This window comes from Rhinatrema bivittatum, chromosome 6 (genome assembly GCF_901001135.1).
Source record: "Rhinatrema bivittatum chromosome 6, aRhiBiv1.1, whole genome shotgun sequence".
Classification (NCBI taxonomy): domain Eukaryota; kingdom Metazoa; phylum Chordata; class Amphibia; order Gymnophiona; family Rhinatrematidae; genus Rhinatrema; species Rhinatrema bivittatum.
This window is the reverse complement of record NC_042620.1, coordinates 250,528,293-250,547,634: the sequence shown is the minus strand read 5'-3', so window position 1 is coordinate 250,547,634 and position 19,342 is coordinate 250,528,293. Positions and strand designations below refer to the sequence as shown.

The following is a 19,342-nucleotide window of genomic DNA, read 5'->3' as shown; positions in this document are numbered from 1 at the left end:
CGGGACCTGCGCGGGGGGGGGGGGAGAGGAACGCTGCAAGCCGGATGGAGCCCTAGCTGTTGCCGAGCCAGGAGAACCGGGACCTGCGCGGGGGGGGGGGAGGAACGCTGCGAGCCGCTTTTGCCGCCGGCTGCCCCCTCTGGAGGGCGGCAGAGAAGGGAAGGGGCTGAAAAGCAACACAAGGTAAGTTGGCACATGTCGAGCCGCTTCGGGAGGAGGGGATTTTCGGTTTTTAGGTTTTCCTGGGTTAAAGTTGGGATCCACTTCCTGGTGCCTGCATTTCAAATGTCATTTGAAATGACAGGTACCAGCGCACCCAGGATACTGTATAGGCGCTGTATTAAGCGCCTATACAGTAAAATGGGTTGCGCGGGCCTAATGCTTCCCCTAACGCTTTGCATACGTGGCTTGCATTTGCAAGCAATTTAAATAGAGTATCGAGCGGTATGTGATCAGAACAGTGCGTGGGGCAAACGAGGGTGCGCCCGGCACTGCCGCACTCCTAACGCGGCCTTACTGTATCGACCCGTTGGTTTCTTGGCTTTTCCTGCTCGGATTGCTATCTTCTCTCTGAAGAATGCTGTGTCTTTTTCGTCTTTCACGTCTGTGTCCACAGCTCCTTGCACGTTGGCAGGCCTTGCCGCACGTTGATTTACATGTTGAATTTGTTGGTTTAGTATCTGTTATGGTTAAGTACACTTGATCCATTCTGCTTCTTCAGTGTTCTGTGGTTGGGCTTTGATATACTTTTATACTGAGTTCCTGCAGAGGGTGCACTGGTTTATATCCCAACACCCTTCGAAGTCTGTTCTGACTCCATCTGCTGGACGGGGGACATAACCCACCGTCTGGACTGATCCTTGGTACTACAGGAATGAAAATTAGCAGGTAAGGAATAATTTTCTTATCTATGCAAATCTGAGATGGCTTCTCCACCAGAGGGCACCTCAGGGGCCCCTACTCCGATTTTCCTCTGGGATTAACGTGGACCCAGGGACCTTCTCCTGGTTAGAATTTTTCCAAGGACTGCAAGCCTTTGTTCAGGCGCAATCAGCCCGGGCTCAACCCTTGCCGGAAGCACAAAATCCTCTCGGCCCTACGCGGATGCCCCAAGACACGCCCCGCCTAACCAAGAATTTCCTGGACAGGGACCCAGACACCTCAGGTGATGGCAGCTCCCTGGAAGAAGGATGCTTTGGAGGCCAGCTTTAAAAGAGGTTGGGCCTTGGAAACCTTATACCCTCTGGAATCAGCTACCAAGGAACGCCTACATTTTCCTAAAGTGGACGCCATGGTTGTGCAGTCTCAAAGTGAACAACCATTCCCGTTGAGGGAGGGGCTGCATTGAAGGATTCTCAGGATAGACGATTAGAATCCATTCTTAAGCAGGCCATTGACGCAACAGCAATGATACTGCAGATTGCTTCCTGCTTGCGCACTAGTGGCATGTTCCTGCTTGCTTCTCTCTTTCGAGAGGCAAATAGCTCTGGAACGTATACCGGTGAAACGATGGTACCTGCAGCAGTCCTCCTGACGGACGCAAGCTCAGATCTGGTGCGTACCTCAACCAGAGGAGTAGCCTGGTAGTGGCAGCTATAGAATTGGTCTGCTGACGCGACCTCTAAAGCAAATCTCACAAGAATGCCCTTTAAAGGATCTCTCCTATTCGGGAGCGAATTGGAAAAGCCAGCAAGTGGGGCGAATCCCCAGTGCCTCCGCTACCGGAAGACGGGGTAAAAGATCCCAGCGCCCCTCCCCCAGAAGAACTAGGAGCAGAGGCTCACAATGCTTTTAACCCTACAAGAACTCAGTTCCAGGCATCTCGTCCCTCTGGAAAGTCCCAGCCCTTTCGGAACCGACAGACGAAGAGAGGAACAGGCCCTGGGGCAGGCTCCAGCTGTGCTCCCCAATGAAAATGGGCCGACCCATCCACAGGGAGAAGAAATAGTGGGTCGACTTTCCCTCTTCTACCAAAGATGGGTCGAGATCATGTTGGACAAACATCATTCGAGAAGGTTACTTTCTGGAGTTCCGCAGCATCCCTCGGACAAGTTTATGCCACCCTGCCATTCCCACACCAAGAGACTGGCAGTGGAAGCCACTCTGACAAGACTACTCAGTCTGAAGGCAATAACTCCAGTTCCTACACTTCAACAAAATACGGGGAGCCATTCCATCTATTTTATCCTTCCTAAGAAGGAAGGATCATTCTGACCCATCTTGGATCTCAAGAACGTCAACTGTCATTTGCGGATACTACACTTTCGCATGGAGACTCTTTGCTCCATAATAATGGCAGTACAATCAGGAGAGTTCCTAACCTCCCTAGATCTCTCCGAAGCCTACCTTCACATTCCAGTCCAAGATCACCACGTTTTCTACACTTTGTGATACTGGGTCACCAATACCAGTTCCGAGCACTACCTTTCGGCCTAGCAACCGCCCCCAGAACATTTTCCAAAATTATGGTGGTTGTGGCGGCAGCACTGAGGAAGGAAGGGATCTTGATGTACACCCTTATCTGGACGACTGGCTGATCAGAGCAAAGTCTTCGGAAGAGAGCCAGCAGTCAAGAACCTACTACAGGAGCTCGGTTGGGTCGTGAACACGGGCAAGAGCAGTCTGCAGCCCTCTCAATCTCTAGAGTATCTGGTGTCAAAACGTTCCCCCAAACAGAACAGTCTTCCTATGGTCTGGATTGGCTACTGTTGGAAACAGGACGCTGGGCTTGATGGACCCTTGGTCTGAACCAGTATGGCATGTTCTTAAGGCTCTGCATCGTGCATTGGCGGATGACATTACCCAAGATAGCATGGCTAATTCATCTTGCTATCTATGAAAATACCATTTACAGTAAGCAAATGTTTTGCCTATGGTGGTGTCTATTTCACCTGAGTCAGACAATTTCTCTGTTAACCTTCAAGAGAGATGTCATGGTGGAAATTTTAGGGAACTTTGCCTCCTAGATATGCATAGAATTGTACTGCAATTCCTAAAGACTACAAATGCCTTCAGAAGAGCAAATCATTTGTTCAGTGTCCAAAGGGAAGGTTGAGGCTACACTGGAAGCTATGATAGCTCAATGGATCGAGGAGGAAATTAGTTCAGCTTATCTCCAGATGTCCTATGGTTCCTAAGGAGCTCAGATCTCATTCAACCAGGGCAAGGGGCTTCTTAGGTGGAACTTGACATGATTCTTTCGGAGGAAATATGCAAGGTATGGTGACTTGGTCTTCCTTGCACTCCTCCAAACATTACCAATTAGATTTTCGGACCAGGGGTGCTTTAGTCTTTAGTATGGAGCTGTCTTGAGAGCAGGCATAGCAGGATCCCACCCAGTTTGAAGTTTGTTTGAATAGATCTTTATGTGTGGACTAGTCTGGTGGGGAAAAAAAGGAAGGAGAAATTCTTGCTAATTTTTCTTTTCTGGAGTCTTACCAGATCAGTCCAGGAGCCCAGCCAGATTATCCTTCATTTTGCTTATCAGAGGAGATCAGCTGAATGGATACATGTAGGGTGTGTTAGAGTTCTGAATTTTAATGTTTTAGCCGTGTTGAGTGTTTCAATTATGGGGAGACCAATGTAAGTCAGTGCCAGTTAACAAACTACTTGTCCATTAGGGGAGAGAATATATTCATTGCTTTGTTAAAGAAAATACTGGAGACCTATAGTCTTAATGGAGCTCTATTTTTGGGGGATGTCAACATCTGGTTCTGTCTCCATCTCCTGATAGTGGGTTAAAAAAAAAAAGTCTGCACTAGCCTTTCAGGACTCAAGGAAAGAAAATTAATACTGCTACCACTTCTGTGGATAATATTGTTTCTTACTGTCTGATATGTAAGCTACTTTGTATATTCTCATTTCTAAAGCACTACAGAAGTTACACTATATTTTTCTTTCAACTCTTTCATCCTTTAAATTTTTCTCCCCAGGTCTGAATCAGAGTCTAAAAAGAGGAAGCACAGGTAAGGAGCAAAGGAAGAACACTAGCTCATCCTGAAATGAAGTTAAGCAATATGTAAGATAAATTGGGGGGAAAAAAGGATTTATCAATGCTACTGGGTAAAAAATGTAAAATTAAATTTTGAATTCTTGTTTCTTAGTCATTAAAATAACAAGATTGGAAAAGTATACTCTTTGAGTACATACAATTTCTTACGGTAGTGCTCCTACCACTATCCTTTCCTCTCCCAGTAATTTGTTTTTATTTGAGGGATATGAGTGATGGGATTTTGATTGTATTTCTTCCTTGGTGAGTGCATCCCTACTATTACAACTTTAATATGGCCCTATCTTTTTCATCCACTCCTGGTGCAGACCACCTTCCTCCCCATCTACTTACCCTCTTCTTTTCCTCCCACTACCTGTTCTCACTGATACAATCTTTCCTCTCCCACCCACTCAAATTTTCTCCTCCTTCCCATACCACACATTCCTTCTCCTCCTCTCTTTCCTCATCTTGATCCATCTCCTCAGCCCCTGCTTATCTACTTGCCACCCCCTCTAGCTGCAGTACTCAAGTCTTCTCATTTTCAGCTGGCGGGGCCTAGGGATGCCCATCAGATCAGCTCCTGGTGCATCTTTATTAAGATGGAAGCTCAGCTGCTTCAGACCAGAAAGTTTCTTTTTTTTTCTTCAGCTGCTAAACACACTACTTTGTCCACTGCCGCCACCTACCTTTTGGTGGGGTCTGGGGATCTTCACCAGCTATGCTATTCCTGCCATCCGCTCTTCCTCTTTTTGTCCTTGTTTACCTGCACATGCATGAACAGTTTGCACATGCAATTTTCTTTTTATCTTTATAAATCTGTGTTGCCAGGAATTCTCTGTGTGTAAACTAGCCATGTAAATGAAAATGTACAGACATATTGTCAGGGAATCTAAGACATTCTTATTCTATTGTAAACAAGTAAAATCTCAAAATGTTAAGTATTTGAAATTCTTAGTAGTATTGATTGATATTTTCTATATTTAAGGGCCTATGTATTAAAGGTTTTTTTGTATTTTGTGACTTTGGGGAAAAATGCCAGTTTGTATGACTTGAACTCTCTAATTAGATAATTGCAATTAAGATTAAATATCTTGATCTGAAACCAAAGGCATTTGATATTAAGGGAAACTACTCTAGTAATTTAGAATGCCCCAAGACTTTAAGGACAGAGAAGGTATAGGATAGAAAAGTTCAAATATCCAAGGCATAAGTAATGTACAAACATTGTTTATTTTTAAGGGTGTGGGAGTTTTAGAACTAGGGATCATAATATGAGTCTGGAAGGATAGTAATGAGGAAACATTTCTTCACAGAAAGCTTGGTGGATGCATGAAATGTTCTCCCATCAGAGGTGATAGATATGAAAAGTATTTGAATTCAGGAAAGGACAGACTATCCTTGGCACTGGAGAAACTAAAAGTCAGAGAGCAAGTAGTGTATTGTATTTCGGTAGGAAGGAGAAAAACAGATTTGCTGACCATAAATGACTGTTTCCATAGAAGTCAGGATGAATAAGCCATTACATGTGTCATCTAACGGAATTCTCTCCAATCTTGTAGAGCTTTTAGCTCTACTGACTATGTGCAGGATTTTTTGCGAACCTCCTCAGTTCATTTCAGAGCTGAATCGAGCTATGTAGTCTACTTTCTAGGGAGGTGGACATGGTTAATTCATCCTATCTACAGAAAACACTTTTTAGGTAAGCAAACTTTTTCCCTCGGTGAGCAGGCTGAATTAAACATTAGATATGGGGAGTTCTGAGCTAAGGGTTGTAGTAGAGCAATTACTAAGTAAGCAACCCAAACTCCACCGTGGAGAGTGGACTGCAGTGCAAACAGATTATGCAAAACTGCTTGTCCGAATCTACTGTCTTTGAGATGTAATCAAGACAGTAATGAGATGTGAATATGTGGACTGAAGACCATGTTGCAGATTTGCATATATCTTCAATGGGTAGTTCCCCCTGATGAGCAACCGAAGAAGCAATAGCTTTACCTGGTGAGTTTTTTGTGTCCATAACCTGCAATCCTGTCAAGTTGTAGTAATAATTGATTGCAGTCAGCTAACCAAGTGGCTAAAGTTTGCTTAGGACTGCTACTGCAAAGTGATTAGGCTCATATGAAATGAATAGCTGGTTGGTCTGATGAAGAGGCGGAGTATGTCTTACAGTCCAAAGTATGGAGTGCTTTCTTGCCTTGGGAAGAAGGTAGGTAGTATTGTAGATTGATTGATTGATTGATGTGGAAAGCTGAGACTGTTTCAGTAGAAAATTTGAGTATGTTCAGAGGACCCCACCCTGTTGTGAAAATTGCAGATATGTAGTGGATGAGAGCCTGGAATTCACAAACTTTTCTCGCCGAGATGACTACAATGAGGAAAAGCATCTTTCAAGTCAAGAACTTCAAAGAAGTGGATTCTGATGGTTTGAAAGGAGGCTTCATCAGTTGGGAGAGAACCACAATGAAATCCCAAGGACTAGGAGGCTTCTGTATTAGGGGTTTGCTATGCCAGAGTCCTTTACAATAGGGGTCCCCAACCACCGGGACCGGGCCATTGGGGTTTTTTTGCCGGTCCATGGCGCCGCTCTCCCCGGCTACCGTTCATTGGCTGCCGCTGCTGCAGGGAGGCGGGGCGAGACTGGAGACCCGCCGCCTCCAACCCCAAAAGGGAGGAGGCACGACCCGAAAAACAAGAAGTTCAGCAGGGCTGTGGTGGAGCTCACTTCACCACGGCCAGAAGAAAACTGTTGCGTCTAAATGTGCACATGCTCCTCCTCCTTCCTGCCCACGCGGCCCCGGAAGAAAAATGTTGCCAGAGCTGCACGGGCAGGAAGGAGGAGGAGCATCAGCCACGTGCAGAAGAGGAGCAGCGCGGCCCGAGAAGACCAGGGCCGCTGCAGAGCCCATCCTGCAGCGGCCCGTGAAGAGGAGGCCCAGAGGTGAGAGAGAGACTGAGGGTCTGTAGATTGTGTGTGTGTATGAGATGAGTTGAGAGACTGTGTGTGGGAGTGAAGACCTGAATGTTTGCAGCGACAGCATGTGAGAGCCTCTGTGTGTGAGAGAGAGACAGCATGTGCCAGTGAGAGATTGTGTGTATGAATGATTGTATGAGAGAGAGCCTGTGTGTGTGTGTGTGTGAGTGTGAGAGAGAGAGAAAGCATGTGAGAATGAGAACCTGACTCTGTGTTTGAGGGAAGAAGACAGATGGAGAGAAAAGAAATAGAAAAAAGGCAATATAAAAGGAATTGGAAAAAAAATAAGAAAGGGAGGGTGGGGAAAAAAAGCCTGTGACCAACCGATTAGAAAACTAAGATCAGACAGCAGATGTAAAAAAAAAATTATTTTTTACTGATTGGCACATGTAATCTTTGGGAATGTGCAAGAGTAGTACTTTCTCTATGCGGATCTCACAATGTACGAGATCAGCATGGAGGAACTTGGAAGCCCATGGGGCCTGCACAGAGGAAGCAGCAGAATGGGCTTCAGTGTCAGTAGCAGCAATCAGCACCTCCCCCCAATAGCCACGCGGCAGCAGTGACAGTGGCAGCAGAGGAATGAGAGAGGCTCTGAGGTTGTGAGGGAGCCAGTGAGAGCATGAGTGTGTATGAGAAAATCCAGGGGAGTAAGAGTGTGTGTGTGGGAGGGGCGTGTGTATGGGGGGGAGAGAGTGTGTCAGTGTCTGTGAGAGCGAGAGGTTATGGTGGGTATAAGAGCATGAATGTGTATGTATGTGACAGTGTATGTGTGAGAGAGAATGGACATATGAGTATGTGTGAGAGAGAGGATAACCTCCTAAACCTCGACAATATCAGGGTGACTGGAAATCAAGAGCTCCCATGTATGGACAGCAGGGGCTTTTTAAAATCCTTATTAGTTTTAATTAATTTGTGTTTGATATATGTGCTGTTTTGAAATATTTTATTGGTGTTTGGGAAATTGTAAAAAATGTAAATGATTTTAATTAATAGAAATTCTATTTATCAGCAGTTTTAAAGTATTCTTTTATTAGTATGGTTTTACTATTATAACTGATGCTTTGTTTCTTGATTTTATTTGTTTTATGAGGAATGGTGGTTCTGTTTTTCCATTGTTAATACACAGAGTCTGGCTTCTTGGGGTTTCCATTTCAGTTTTTTCTAATTTGTGCTCCTTTATTTTATATTCTGTATTTGGTGAGGGTCTGTCTCTGCTCTGTAAGTGTGACCATGATTAGAGACTCTGCTAGCATAGGGATCTATAGCAATCTGCTTTGTTTTGTTTCCTCAGTAGGTGGTGTATTGTTATCCTAGGACCCAGTGTAATATTTACCTTTGCTTATTCACAGGTAGGGTTTTTGTTGTTTGAGTCCTTGGTGTTATTACTGTTATGTTACGATGGGATTGCAGTATAGATTTTGAGTGTCTTTTTTTGGGGGGGTTTTGTGTTGGTTCGCGATGTGTCTGGCGGTGGGGGGTGTTTGTGCTGCTGTTACTGTGAGGTGACACCAGAATTTGAAAATATCTTTTAGTATGATGAGCTGTAACGGAAACATCCAAACTACATTGTTCGGGGGAATTTCAGTGGATGCACAGTTAGAGAACTGGAGGTGCAGGATTTATAAATGTCATAATTAAATAAGTATGCACTAAAATCCTGCCCCGCCCCACCCCGCCGGGCCATGGAAAAATGGTCATGCTTGAAGCCGGTCCCTGGTGCAAAAAAGGTTGGGGACCACTGCTTTACAAAATAAGATATGAGTGGATGAGTGGAGAATGGTTTATTGTCTAGCAAAGTGTAGAATGCTGAGATGGTGCTCAGATGGACTTTCACCGAAGAAGTAGAAAGTCCTAAGTTAGAGAGATGAAGCAAGTATTATAAGAGCTGTGGAGGCTTGCAGGAAAAAAGATCAGAATCATATTGTTGGCACACAATATTTTCCATTTGAAGGTTTAGTTTCTTCTGGTGGAAGTCTTCCTAGAGGAAATGTCTTCAATTTCCAATGGTAAATGGAAATTTGTGATCATAGGTTGAAGGTTGGGATTGGGATATGACAGAGTCCCATTATCTTGAGTTAGAAGAGAAGGGTCTGCTGTAAAGTTTGAGATGTGGCCCAAACAAATTTGGTATGCATACCAGTGCTATGAGGCGGGCACAGTGCGGAAGGGCTTTCTGCACTGTCTTGGCAATGAGTCATTGGCACAAAGTTAACATTTATTTGATTTATGTTCCACTTTTTCTGGTACTTGAAAGCGGATTACATTCAGGTACTGTAAGTATTTCCCCATCCCCAGAGGGCTTATGATCTGTTTGTACCTGAGGCAGTAGAGGGTGAAGTGCTTGTGCATTAGACTTTGGCCCCAGTCAAATAGGAAAGTGTCTTGAGCTATTCTGCGATTGTTTGGTAGAACTGAGCAGAACTGATATAGTTTTGTGTTTTGCTTTGAAGCAAACAGGTCCACGGTCATTAGACCCCAGAAGTCAAGCAGTTTGTTCCTCTGCACTCAGGCAGGCTAATCCCTGCAAGAGGGTTATGCACCTCTATCAACAGATGGAGAAGGAGTAAAAGCTGATGTCATGGATATATAGCCTTGCCCCTACATCAGCCCGCCAATATTCTCTGTCTCCAGCAGATGGTGGACATGTATTTCCCTACTGGGGTTTGCTTATAGTGTTTAAAAAAAAAAAAAAAAAGTGTGGACAGTTTCTGGAGAACACGAGCAACTAAATAGCACCTCTATCCTGGATAGCAGTTGAATGCATATACCGCATGTGTGGCTGAGCACGTTTTGTGCACATCACTGTGCGCATAGCTGAGCGTGTTCTTGGCCACATAGCTGGCCATGTAGCTGAGTGCGTCTTGAGTGAGTATATTCTGCGCGTTGCTGAGTTTGTACTTTAGCGCATATTTTACTGAAGCACTCGACAAGCCAGACTGCTTGGCACCAGAGTCAAAGAAGTCTAAATGCTTAGCATTTTGTGCTACTTGCCATATAAGGGCTAATGGCAGTGGCTATTCTCTAAGTGAACTTAATAGCAGGTAATGGACTTCTCCTCCAAGAACTTATCCAATCCTTTTTTAAACACAGCTATACTAACTGTACTAACCACATCCTCTGGCAACAAATTCCAGAGTTTAATTGTGCGTTGAGTAAAAAAGAACTTTCTCCGATTAGTTTTAAATGTGCCACATGCTAACTTCATGGTGTGCCCCCTAGTCTTTCTATTATCCGAAAGAGTAAATAACAGATTCACATTTACCCGTTCTAGACCTCTCATGATTTTAAACACCTCTATCATATCCCCCCTCAACCGTCTCTTCTCCAAGCTGAAAAGTCCTAACCTCTTTAGTCTTCCCTCATAGGGGAGCTGTTCCATCCCCCTTATCATTTTTGAGCTTCTGTGTGAATATATGTGAGAAAGAAATGGAGCTTGTGTGTGTATGTGAGAAGAGATTGGTTGTGTTCCTTAAGGAAGAGGACCGTGAGGACAGCTTTAGCAGCTACTGCTGTATCTGGTGTGGCCTGCAAGGGAAAGGAGTAGGAGAACTGCTGGAGAGAGTAAATAAAGGTGGATTTTAAGTTCATTTTTCTTGATTGACTACTGTTTTAATTATTGGGTAGTATGTGATGTCTGCTGTTTTGAAATATTTTATTGGTGTTTGAAGAATTTTTAAGAGTTTTTAATTGTTAGATGATCTGTTCATCAGCTCTTTGGAAACATTTTTTCATATAGTTTTACAATTATTTCTGTGTGGGAATCTATAACAGCTTGGCTTTTTCTGTTTTCCTAATGGGAGGTGCATTGGTGTTTAGGGCCTGGTTTAATATTTGTAGTGTTGCCTTTTTATAGGTAAGATGTTTAAAATCATGAGAGGTCTAGAACGGGTAGATGTGTGAATCGGTTATTTATTCTTTCAGATAATAGAAAGACTAGGGAGCACTCCATGAAGTTAGCATGTGGCACATTTAAAACTAATCGGAGAAAGTTCTTTTTTACTCGACGCACAATTAAACTCTGGAATTTGTTGCCAGAGGATGTGGTTAGTGCAGTTAGTAGTATAGCTGTGTTTAAAAAAGGATTGGATAAGTTCTTGGAGGAGAAGTCCATTACCTGCTATTAAGTTCACTTAGAGAATAGCCACTGCCATTAGCAATGGTAACATGGAATAGACTTAGTTTTTGGGTACTTGCCAGGTTCTTCTGGCCTGGATTGGCCACTGTTGGAAACAGGATGCTGGGCTTGATGGACCCTTGGTCTGACCCAGTATGGCATTTTCTTATGTTCTTATGTTGTACCATTTGAGTGCATGCCATAATGCAGGTGTAACTATGCGGATTAGTTTGTGTGCATTATTGCAGATCCTGGGACTTTGTTAGGTGCTATATTTCTGTTTCCATTTCTCCAGGTTTGCTCTGCATGCAGAGCGGCTTTTTTGGGGTTTTCATTCCAGTTTGTCTCCATATTTGTAATTTGTGGTCTTTCTGTACTTGGTGTAGGTCGATCTTGAGTGTATGACTGAGGAGAGAGATTTAACTAGCACGTAGGCACATAAATAACTCATTTTATTTGTTGTATTTTCTCAATTGGACATGCATTGGTGGTGAACTGCTGTCTTTTTATAAGTAGGGCTATTGCACCTGGTAGTAGAGGGAGTTTGTGCTGCTGTTATTGAAATAACACCAGAATATCTGGTGGAACGCTTGCTGCATCAGCTTCAGGAGGACTTCCTGAAAGTGATTCAGCAAGGTTTGGAATGAGACAAACATGAGGTCCAGTCCACTTATGATGATTTTGAAATGGTGACGAGGGTGACTGCTGCAGGAATAGAAGCTCGGCACATGGCCTGCTTCAGGCCTCGGACCTCCGGCCAGATGTGCAGGAGCTTTTTGTGGACTACCCTGCACTGGTGAAAATCTCTTTGGAGATAAAATCAAGATAACAGCACAGCTGAAGGATTATCACAAAACCCTCCAGCATCTGTCTTCCAGCATCTCAGACCCTCAGTCCTCTGGGAAGATGTTAACAAGGTGTCCCTTTCACCACTCGAGGAAATATTATCCTCTAGCTGGTAGGGTGAGGTCTCGGCATGCTGCGCCTAGGGCACGCAAGCAGCAGCCACACGCTCCTCAACCACAGCCAGCCCTGAAGCAGAGCCCTGCCATGGGGTTTTGACTGGTTGAGAGGGAGTTTAAACCAGCCACCTGTGGCCGTGACAAACGACTCCCCAGTTGGAGGCTGTCTGCAGTTCTTTGCAGATCGTTGGCTGACTGTCACCTCGGACCAATGGGTCCTATCTGTCGTTTGGGGGTACAGATTGAAGTTCAGAATGTTTCCCCCAAAATCTCCTCCGTGCCCCTCATGGGGGTTTTCGGTGAATCAGCAAATACTTCGAGTGGAGCTCTCTACCCTTATAACGGCTCGAGCTATCAAACCCATTCTGTCAAGTCAACAATGCACTTTGTTTTACCCCAGGTATTTCCTGATTCCCAAGAAAACAGAAGGCTTCCAGCCTATCCTGAACCTGAAGACTTTGAACAGGCTCCTCATAAGGGAAAAGTTCAAAATGGTTTCGCTGGGTGCTTTAATCCCTCTCCTAAGAAGGGGGGGGGGGGGGGCCTGGCTTTGCTCCCTTGACCTAAAGGATGCCTACGCTCACATTGCATTCTCCCAGGACAAACAGGGATGGTAGTCCTCATATATGGGTGACATCATCAGGATGGAGCCCAATCATGGAACACTTCTTGTCAAAGTTTCTAGAATTTTGATTGGCACACTGAGCATGCCCAGCATGCCACCAACCCTGCATCCAGCAGGAGTCCCCCCTCAGTCAATTTTGTTCCACGCAGCAGTTGCCTCGCAGTTATCAGGAGCCCTGTGAGATTTTTCCTTAGCTTTTCCTCACGGAACTTTTAAAACTTTTTCAAAAAATTTCACCTATCTGGGGTTCCCCCTCGTCGAACATAGACATTTGCTAGCGTCAGTAAGTTTTTACCTGCTTCGTTGCAGTCGGTATCCGGTATTCTCAGCGGTGCCTGATGTCCACTGATTGTGCACCAGGTTTATTTTTTCAAAAATGGCGACAGACTTCAGGAAGTGCCCCGAGTGTCCGAGGACTATTTCCATTACGGCCCTGCATGATGTATGTGTGTTATGCTTGGGGCCTTCCCATGACATTCAAATGTGCACCAGTTGTGCCCAAATGCCACCGAAGGGCCTCCGGGCCCGCTTAGAAAAAATGGAACACTTGTTCTCATCTAAGTGTTTGGCCCCATCTACTCCAGCTAAGAGTGCACCGGCTCAGAAGATGTCCTCGACATTGACTCTGTCACCATCCACTTCTCAGCACCATCGAAGCACTGGCGACTGCCAGTCACCGGGTTTTCCCGTTCAAAAGCATAGACTTCCTCATCTTCGGCGCTTGAAAAAGACCGCACCGAGAGAAACATCGGCATCTAAAAGATACTTCCTCCGGTGCCGGCACAGACAAGGCATCAGCGTCGATGGAACCACAGACTGACTAGTCCCGGGGAGAGGAGCCCCCATCCTCCTCTAGACCCGGGACACCGAGGCGATCCCCACCAACAATGGTGCTGGGAGCCGAGATTCCACATACTGTGGACCCTCTGGCGATGCCTCTGGAGCCTCCAACCCTGGAAGCGGTGTTACCTACACCAGCCTTCCGGAAGGAATTGACGCCTCTTCAAGAGTGTCCGCAGCAGGCATAAGTGCCAGACGATGGGCTTGGTTAAAAGCGTCTGACTTGTGTCAAGAAGTCCAGGAAAGGTTGTCAGACTTCCCTTGCACAGGGGACAACTTATTTGAGGAGAAAATACAAGAAACAGTTGCACAACTCAAGGACCATCATGAGACTTTGCGTCAACTTTCTACTGTTTCATCTGACTTTTCATCCACCACTAAAAGGCAGTTCAAAAGGGATCCCAGGAGGCTAACCTACAAAGCCCATAGGCATTATCCTCCTCCATCTCAGTCTCGTCCAACCAGACCCTCAGAAAGGTCAACCTCACCAACACAGACCTCCCAAAACCCAACCAGCTCCGCAGATGGGTCCTGCGTCAGGTTTTTGACTCCATTCTAGAGAGCAACAGCCAACCTCCAGCAGCTTTTCCTGTAGGAGGCCGCTTGTGCCACTTTGCAAACATATGTGACACAGTCACAATGAGTCCTTTCTGTAGTGGCCCAAGGTTACCATCTAAACTTCCTTATGCTTCCACCAAACTCCCCATCTCGTCCTGTGTGGAGAACATCCAACCACTCTCCAAGTCTCGAGGAGGAACTTTTAACCCTCCTCCAGTCAAATGCCGTAGAACCAGTTCCCACAGTTCAGCGAGGGAAGGGGTTCTACTCCTGTTATTTTCTAATTCCCAAAACGTCAGGCGGCATTTGACCTATATTGGATCTACATGCCCTAAACAAATATTTACGCAAGGAAAGATTCAGAATGGTAACCTTGTGCTCCATGCTCTCTCTCCTCCAAAAGGGAGATTGGCTTTGCTCTCTAGACCTTCAGGAGGCATATGCTCATATAGCAATAACCCCTCCGCATTGAAAATACCTCAGATTCTTAGTTGGTTACCGACATTTCCAATACCGAGTGCTGCCCTTCGGCCTAGCGTCAGTACCACGTGTGTTCACAAAATGCCTAGCAGTAGTAGCAGCTTACCTAAGACAAAGCATACACGTCTATCCCTATCTAGATGATTGGTTGCTCAAAGGTCCTTTCAAGGAAGTAGTTCTTCACTCCCTTCGTCTTACTCTATAGCTACTATAATCCTTGGGGTTTCTAATAAACTATCCCAAGTCCAGTCTCACCCCATCGCATACCCTCTCCTTTATCGGGGCAGATTTAGACACCAGGCAGGCCAAAGCGTTTCTCCCAAGAGATCGAGTGCACATGTTCTTCACCTTGGCCAAAACAATACAGACTCGCCAAACCACAATAGCTCGTCATCTCTTAACCTTACTAGGTCACATGGCGTCCACAGTTCACGTCACCCCAATGGCTCGCTTAGCCATGAAAGAGGCACAATAGACCTTAAAAACCCAGTGGTCCCAGTTATCTCAACATTTGTCCCACATGGTCCACATCACCAAACAGCTTCGTCTCTTACTAGCTTGATGGATTCACGAGTCCAATCTTCTGATAGGACTACCCTTTCAATCTCCAGAACCTCAGATTACACTAACAGATGCCTCCAACCTTTGTTGGGGAGCCCATGTCAACAACCTGCAAACCCAGGGAACCTGGACCACAACAGAATCAAAGTACCAGATAAACTTTCTGGAGCTCAGAGCAATACGATACGCTCTATTTGCTTGCCAGGACTGCCTTTCCAGCAAGGTGTAATCCTGGTTCAAACGGACCAGGTAGCAATATGGTACCTCAACAAACAAGGGGGCACAGGCTCTTACCTGCTATGACAGGAGGCAGTGCAGGCCTAGGCTCTCTCCCATTCCATGCTACTGAGAGCAACCTACCTGGCAGGTGTGGACAATGTAATGGCGGACAATCTCAGCCGGACCTTTCATCCCCACGAATGGGCCTTAAATCCCACTGTAGCAGACAAAATTCCACCATTGGGCCACCCGCACATAGACCTCTTTGCGTCGATTCACAACCGCAAAGTAGACAATTTGTACTCTCTACACCGCAGCCACAAGACACCACCACGGGATGCCTTCACCCACTCATGGTCAACGGGTCTTCTATATGCCTACCCTCCACTTCCACTCATCAGCAAGACTCTCGTGAAGTTATGGCAGGACCGGGGCATAATAATCTTCATAGCCCCTCACCTGCCGCGACAGGTTTGGTTTCCCATCCTAAATGACCTCTCAATCAGACAACCAATTTGCCTGGGCACAGATCGAACTCTGATAACACAGAACAACGGGTCATTGCGTCATCCGAACCTCCACTCTGTCTCTGACAGCCTGGATGTTGAAAGGTTGATACTACAATCCCTAAACCTTTCAGACACTGTGTCCCAGGTACTCGTAACTTCACAAAATCCTTCTACTTGAAATCTTATCATTCCAAATGGAAAAACTTTCCTTGTGGTGTACGACAAAGGAAATAGATCCCTTTTCCTGCCCCACAACAAACTTCCTGGACTACCTCTGGCACCTTTCGGAGTCTGGTCTACAAACGTCCTCCATCCGAGTGCATGTCAGCGCCATAGCCGCTTACCACAAAGGCATAGGAGATGCTCCAATATAGACGCAACCTCTTGTAGGGCGCTTTCTGAGAGGCTTACTTCAACTCAAGCCTCCATTACGTCCTCCGGTTCTGGCTTCGGACCTCAATGTGGTACTAGCACGTCTCATGTGACCTCCTTTGAGCTTCTACACTCTTGCGAGCTATGACATCTCACTTGGAAAGTGCTCTTCCTACTCGCTTTAACATCGGCCCGTAGAGTAAGTGGGCTTCAGGCGCTGGTAACTTACCCACCTTACATGAAATTTCTTCATGACCATGTGGTGCTACACACTCACCCAAAATTTCTACCAAAAGTAGTATCTGGTTTCCACTTAAATCAATCCATAATACTACCCACATTTTTTCCAAAACCCCATTCACACCCAGTTGAACGGGCTCTGCATTCCTTAGACTGTAAACGTGCGCTAGCTTTTTATTTGGAATGCACTGCAGCCCATAGGAAGTCCACCCAGCTGTTTGTCTCCTTCGATAAAACCAAACTGGGAGTTCCGGTGGGCAAGCAGACCCAGTCCACCTGTCTGGCGGATTGTATTACTTTCTGCTACCAGCAAGCAGGCCTTCCGCTACAGGGACACGTGAAGGCGCATTCAGTCAGAGCCATGGCAACGTCAGTAGCACACCTCCGTTTTGTACCTATTACTGACATCTGCAGAGCTGCCACATGGAACTCTCTCCACACCTTTGCAGCTCATTATTGTCTCAACAAGGCTGGCAGACAAGATTCCATCTTTGGCCATTCTGTCCTGCATAATTTGTTTCCAGTTTAATAACCAAACTTCCTTCCTACGACCCACTGTGAAACTCAGGCTGCCCTCCTACCCAAAACCACCCCTGTTGTTATGCCTGTTGCACGTCGGGTGCTTTTGGTTAACTTGGGCATCCTGTAGCTTGCTATTCACCCATTTGTGAGGATTACCATCCTGCTTGTTCTGGGAGAAAGCAAAGTTGCTTACCTGTAACAGGTGTTCTCCCAGGACAGCAGGATGTTAGTCCTCATGAAACCCGTCCGCCACCCCACGGAGTTGGGCTCGCTTATGTTTTATTATTTTATTTTTCACTCGTGCCTTTTGCTACAAACGAGACTGAGGGGGGACCCCTGCTGGATGCAGGGTTGGTGGCATGCTGGGCATGCTCAGTGTGCCAGTCAAAGTTCTAGAAACTTTGACAAGAAGTGTTCCGTGATTGGGCTCCATCCTGATGATGTCACCCATATGTGGGGGCTAACATCCTGCTGTCCTGGGAGAACACCTGTTACGGGTAAGCAACTCTCTCTCGCAGCCATCGGAAGTACCTCCGATTTGTGGTGGGAGACAAGTATTTTCAGTATCGCATACTACCCTTCGGCCTGGCGTCCGCACCCTCCATCTTTACGAAGTGTCTAGCAGTGGTGGCCGCTTCTCTTTGAAGGCAGCGGGTGCAGGTGTTCCCCCTACCTGAACGATTGGCTCATCAAAAATGCCACCTGGCTGGGGGCACTGCAGTCTCTTAATCCTCCATCCGGGTTTTTGAGGGCCTAGTTCTAATCAACTACCTGAATTACCACCTGGTCCCATCAGCTGGACTTCATTGGGGCCAGGTGAGACATGAGTTGAGGCAGAGCATTTTTTTACCTTGGACCGGGCACTGACCCTGGTGTCCCTGGCAAGGGTGATCTGAGTTGCCAGGCCTTTGCCCACGAGAAGCTTCGTCTGCTGGACCACATGGCTGTGACAGTCTGTTATGCCCTTTGCTCGGCTACACATGTGCATGGCACAGTGGCTGTGTGGACCCAGTGGCATCAGGCAATCCAGGACCTTCGAGCACTCATCATGGTCACCCTGTTACTTCGAGAGTCCTTATCATGGTGGGAAACCCAATCCAATTTGGAGATAGGAGATACCCTTTCAGGTTTCTCCTCCTCAAGTCATCCTCATTAAAGATGCCTCCCACAAGGGCTGGGGGGGCCCATGTTGTGGATCTCTGCACCCAGGGTCGGTGGTCCTCGCAGGAGGAGTGATATTGGATAAATTTCCTGGAGCTCTGTGCAATCTGGTACGCTTTATGGGCATTGTGGGATTGCCTAACCAGCAAGGTGGTTTTGGTTTGGACAAACAACCAGTTAGCAATGTGGTACCTGAACATATGGAGGCACGGGATTGTTCCTCCTCTGTCAAGAAGCGGTCCAGATCTGGTCCTGGGCTCTGTCCCAGGGCATCCTCCTTTGTGCCATGTACCTACTGGGAACCGAGAATGTGGCGGTGGACGGTTTGAGTTGCTTGTTCTGCCCCCATGAATGGTCCCTAAAGCAGGAGGTTGTGGATTGGATCTACCACCTCTGGGGGTTCCTGGATCTGGATTTCTTTGCTTCCCCTTGCAACAGGCAGGTAGAGCAGTTCTCTCTGGTGAAGATTCTCCTGAAGCTCCAAGAGGACTGGGGAGCTATGATATTAATAGTGCCCTATTGGCCGAGGCAGATCTTGTTCCCACTTCTACAGGACCTTTCCTTCCGGACGCTGATCGGACTGGGGCCCTCTCCAGACCTGATCACTCAGGATTAGGGCAGGCTACACCGTCCCAACCTCCGAGCCTTATCTCTCATGGCATGGATGTTGAAAGGATGACCTTGCAGACCCTGGGCTTCTCAGAAGAGGTGTCTCGAGTCCTGCTGGAATCCAGGATGTCTTACATTCTGAAGTAGAAGATGTTCTCGGTTTGGTGTGAAGGACTCAGGTGTTGGGTCTGTTCTCCTGTTCCACCTCAAAGCTTCTGGACTACTTGATGCACCTCTCCGAAGCTGGTTTGAAGACCACCTCCATGAGGGTCTACCTCAGTGCTATTGGAACTTATCACCAAGGGGTGGATAGCTCGCACATCTCAATGCAGCCTTTCGTGGGGCACTTCATGCGAGGCCTCCTTCTACTCAGGCCTCTGATCCGGCCCCGAGTGGTATCCTAGGACCTCAATGTGGTCTTAGCCCACCTCATGAGGGCCCCTTTTGAGCCCGTGTCTCGCGATCTGAAGTATCTGTCCTAGAAGGTCACCGCAGGGTCAGCAAACTTTAGGCTTTGCTGTCATACCCAACTTATACAAAATTCTTTCATAAGGTGGTTCTGTGCACACACCCTAAGTTCCTGCCGAAATTGGTGATGGAATTCC

At 46.4% G+C, this 19,342-nt stretch overlaps 1 protein-coding gene across 2 annotated transcripts in view; it reads left to right on the top strand.

Moving 5' to 3' along the window:
- The window catches only part of SRRM2 (serine/arginine repetitive matrix 2), a 225,768-nt gene that overhangs the window by 114,041 nt on the left and 92,385 nt on the right, over positions 1 to 19,342 (top strand). For both annotated transcript variants that reach the window (XM_029606781.1, XM_029606782.1), the window contains one exon: positions 3,933 to 3,965. In XM_029606781.1, coding sequence (XP_029462641.1) covers positions 3,933 to 3,965 — 33 coding nt within the window. The remainder of the gene's footprint in view (positions 1 to 3,932; positions 3,966 to 19,342) is intronic.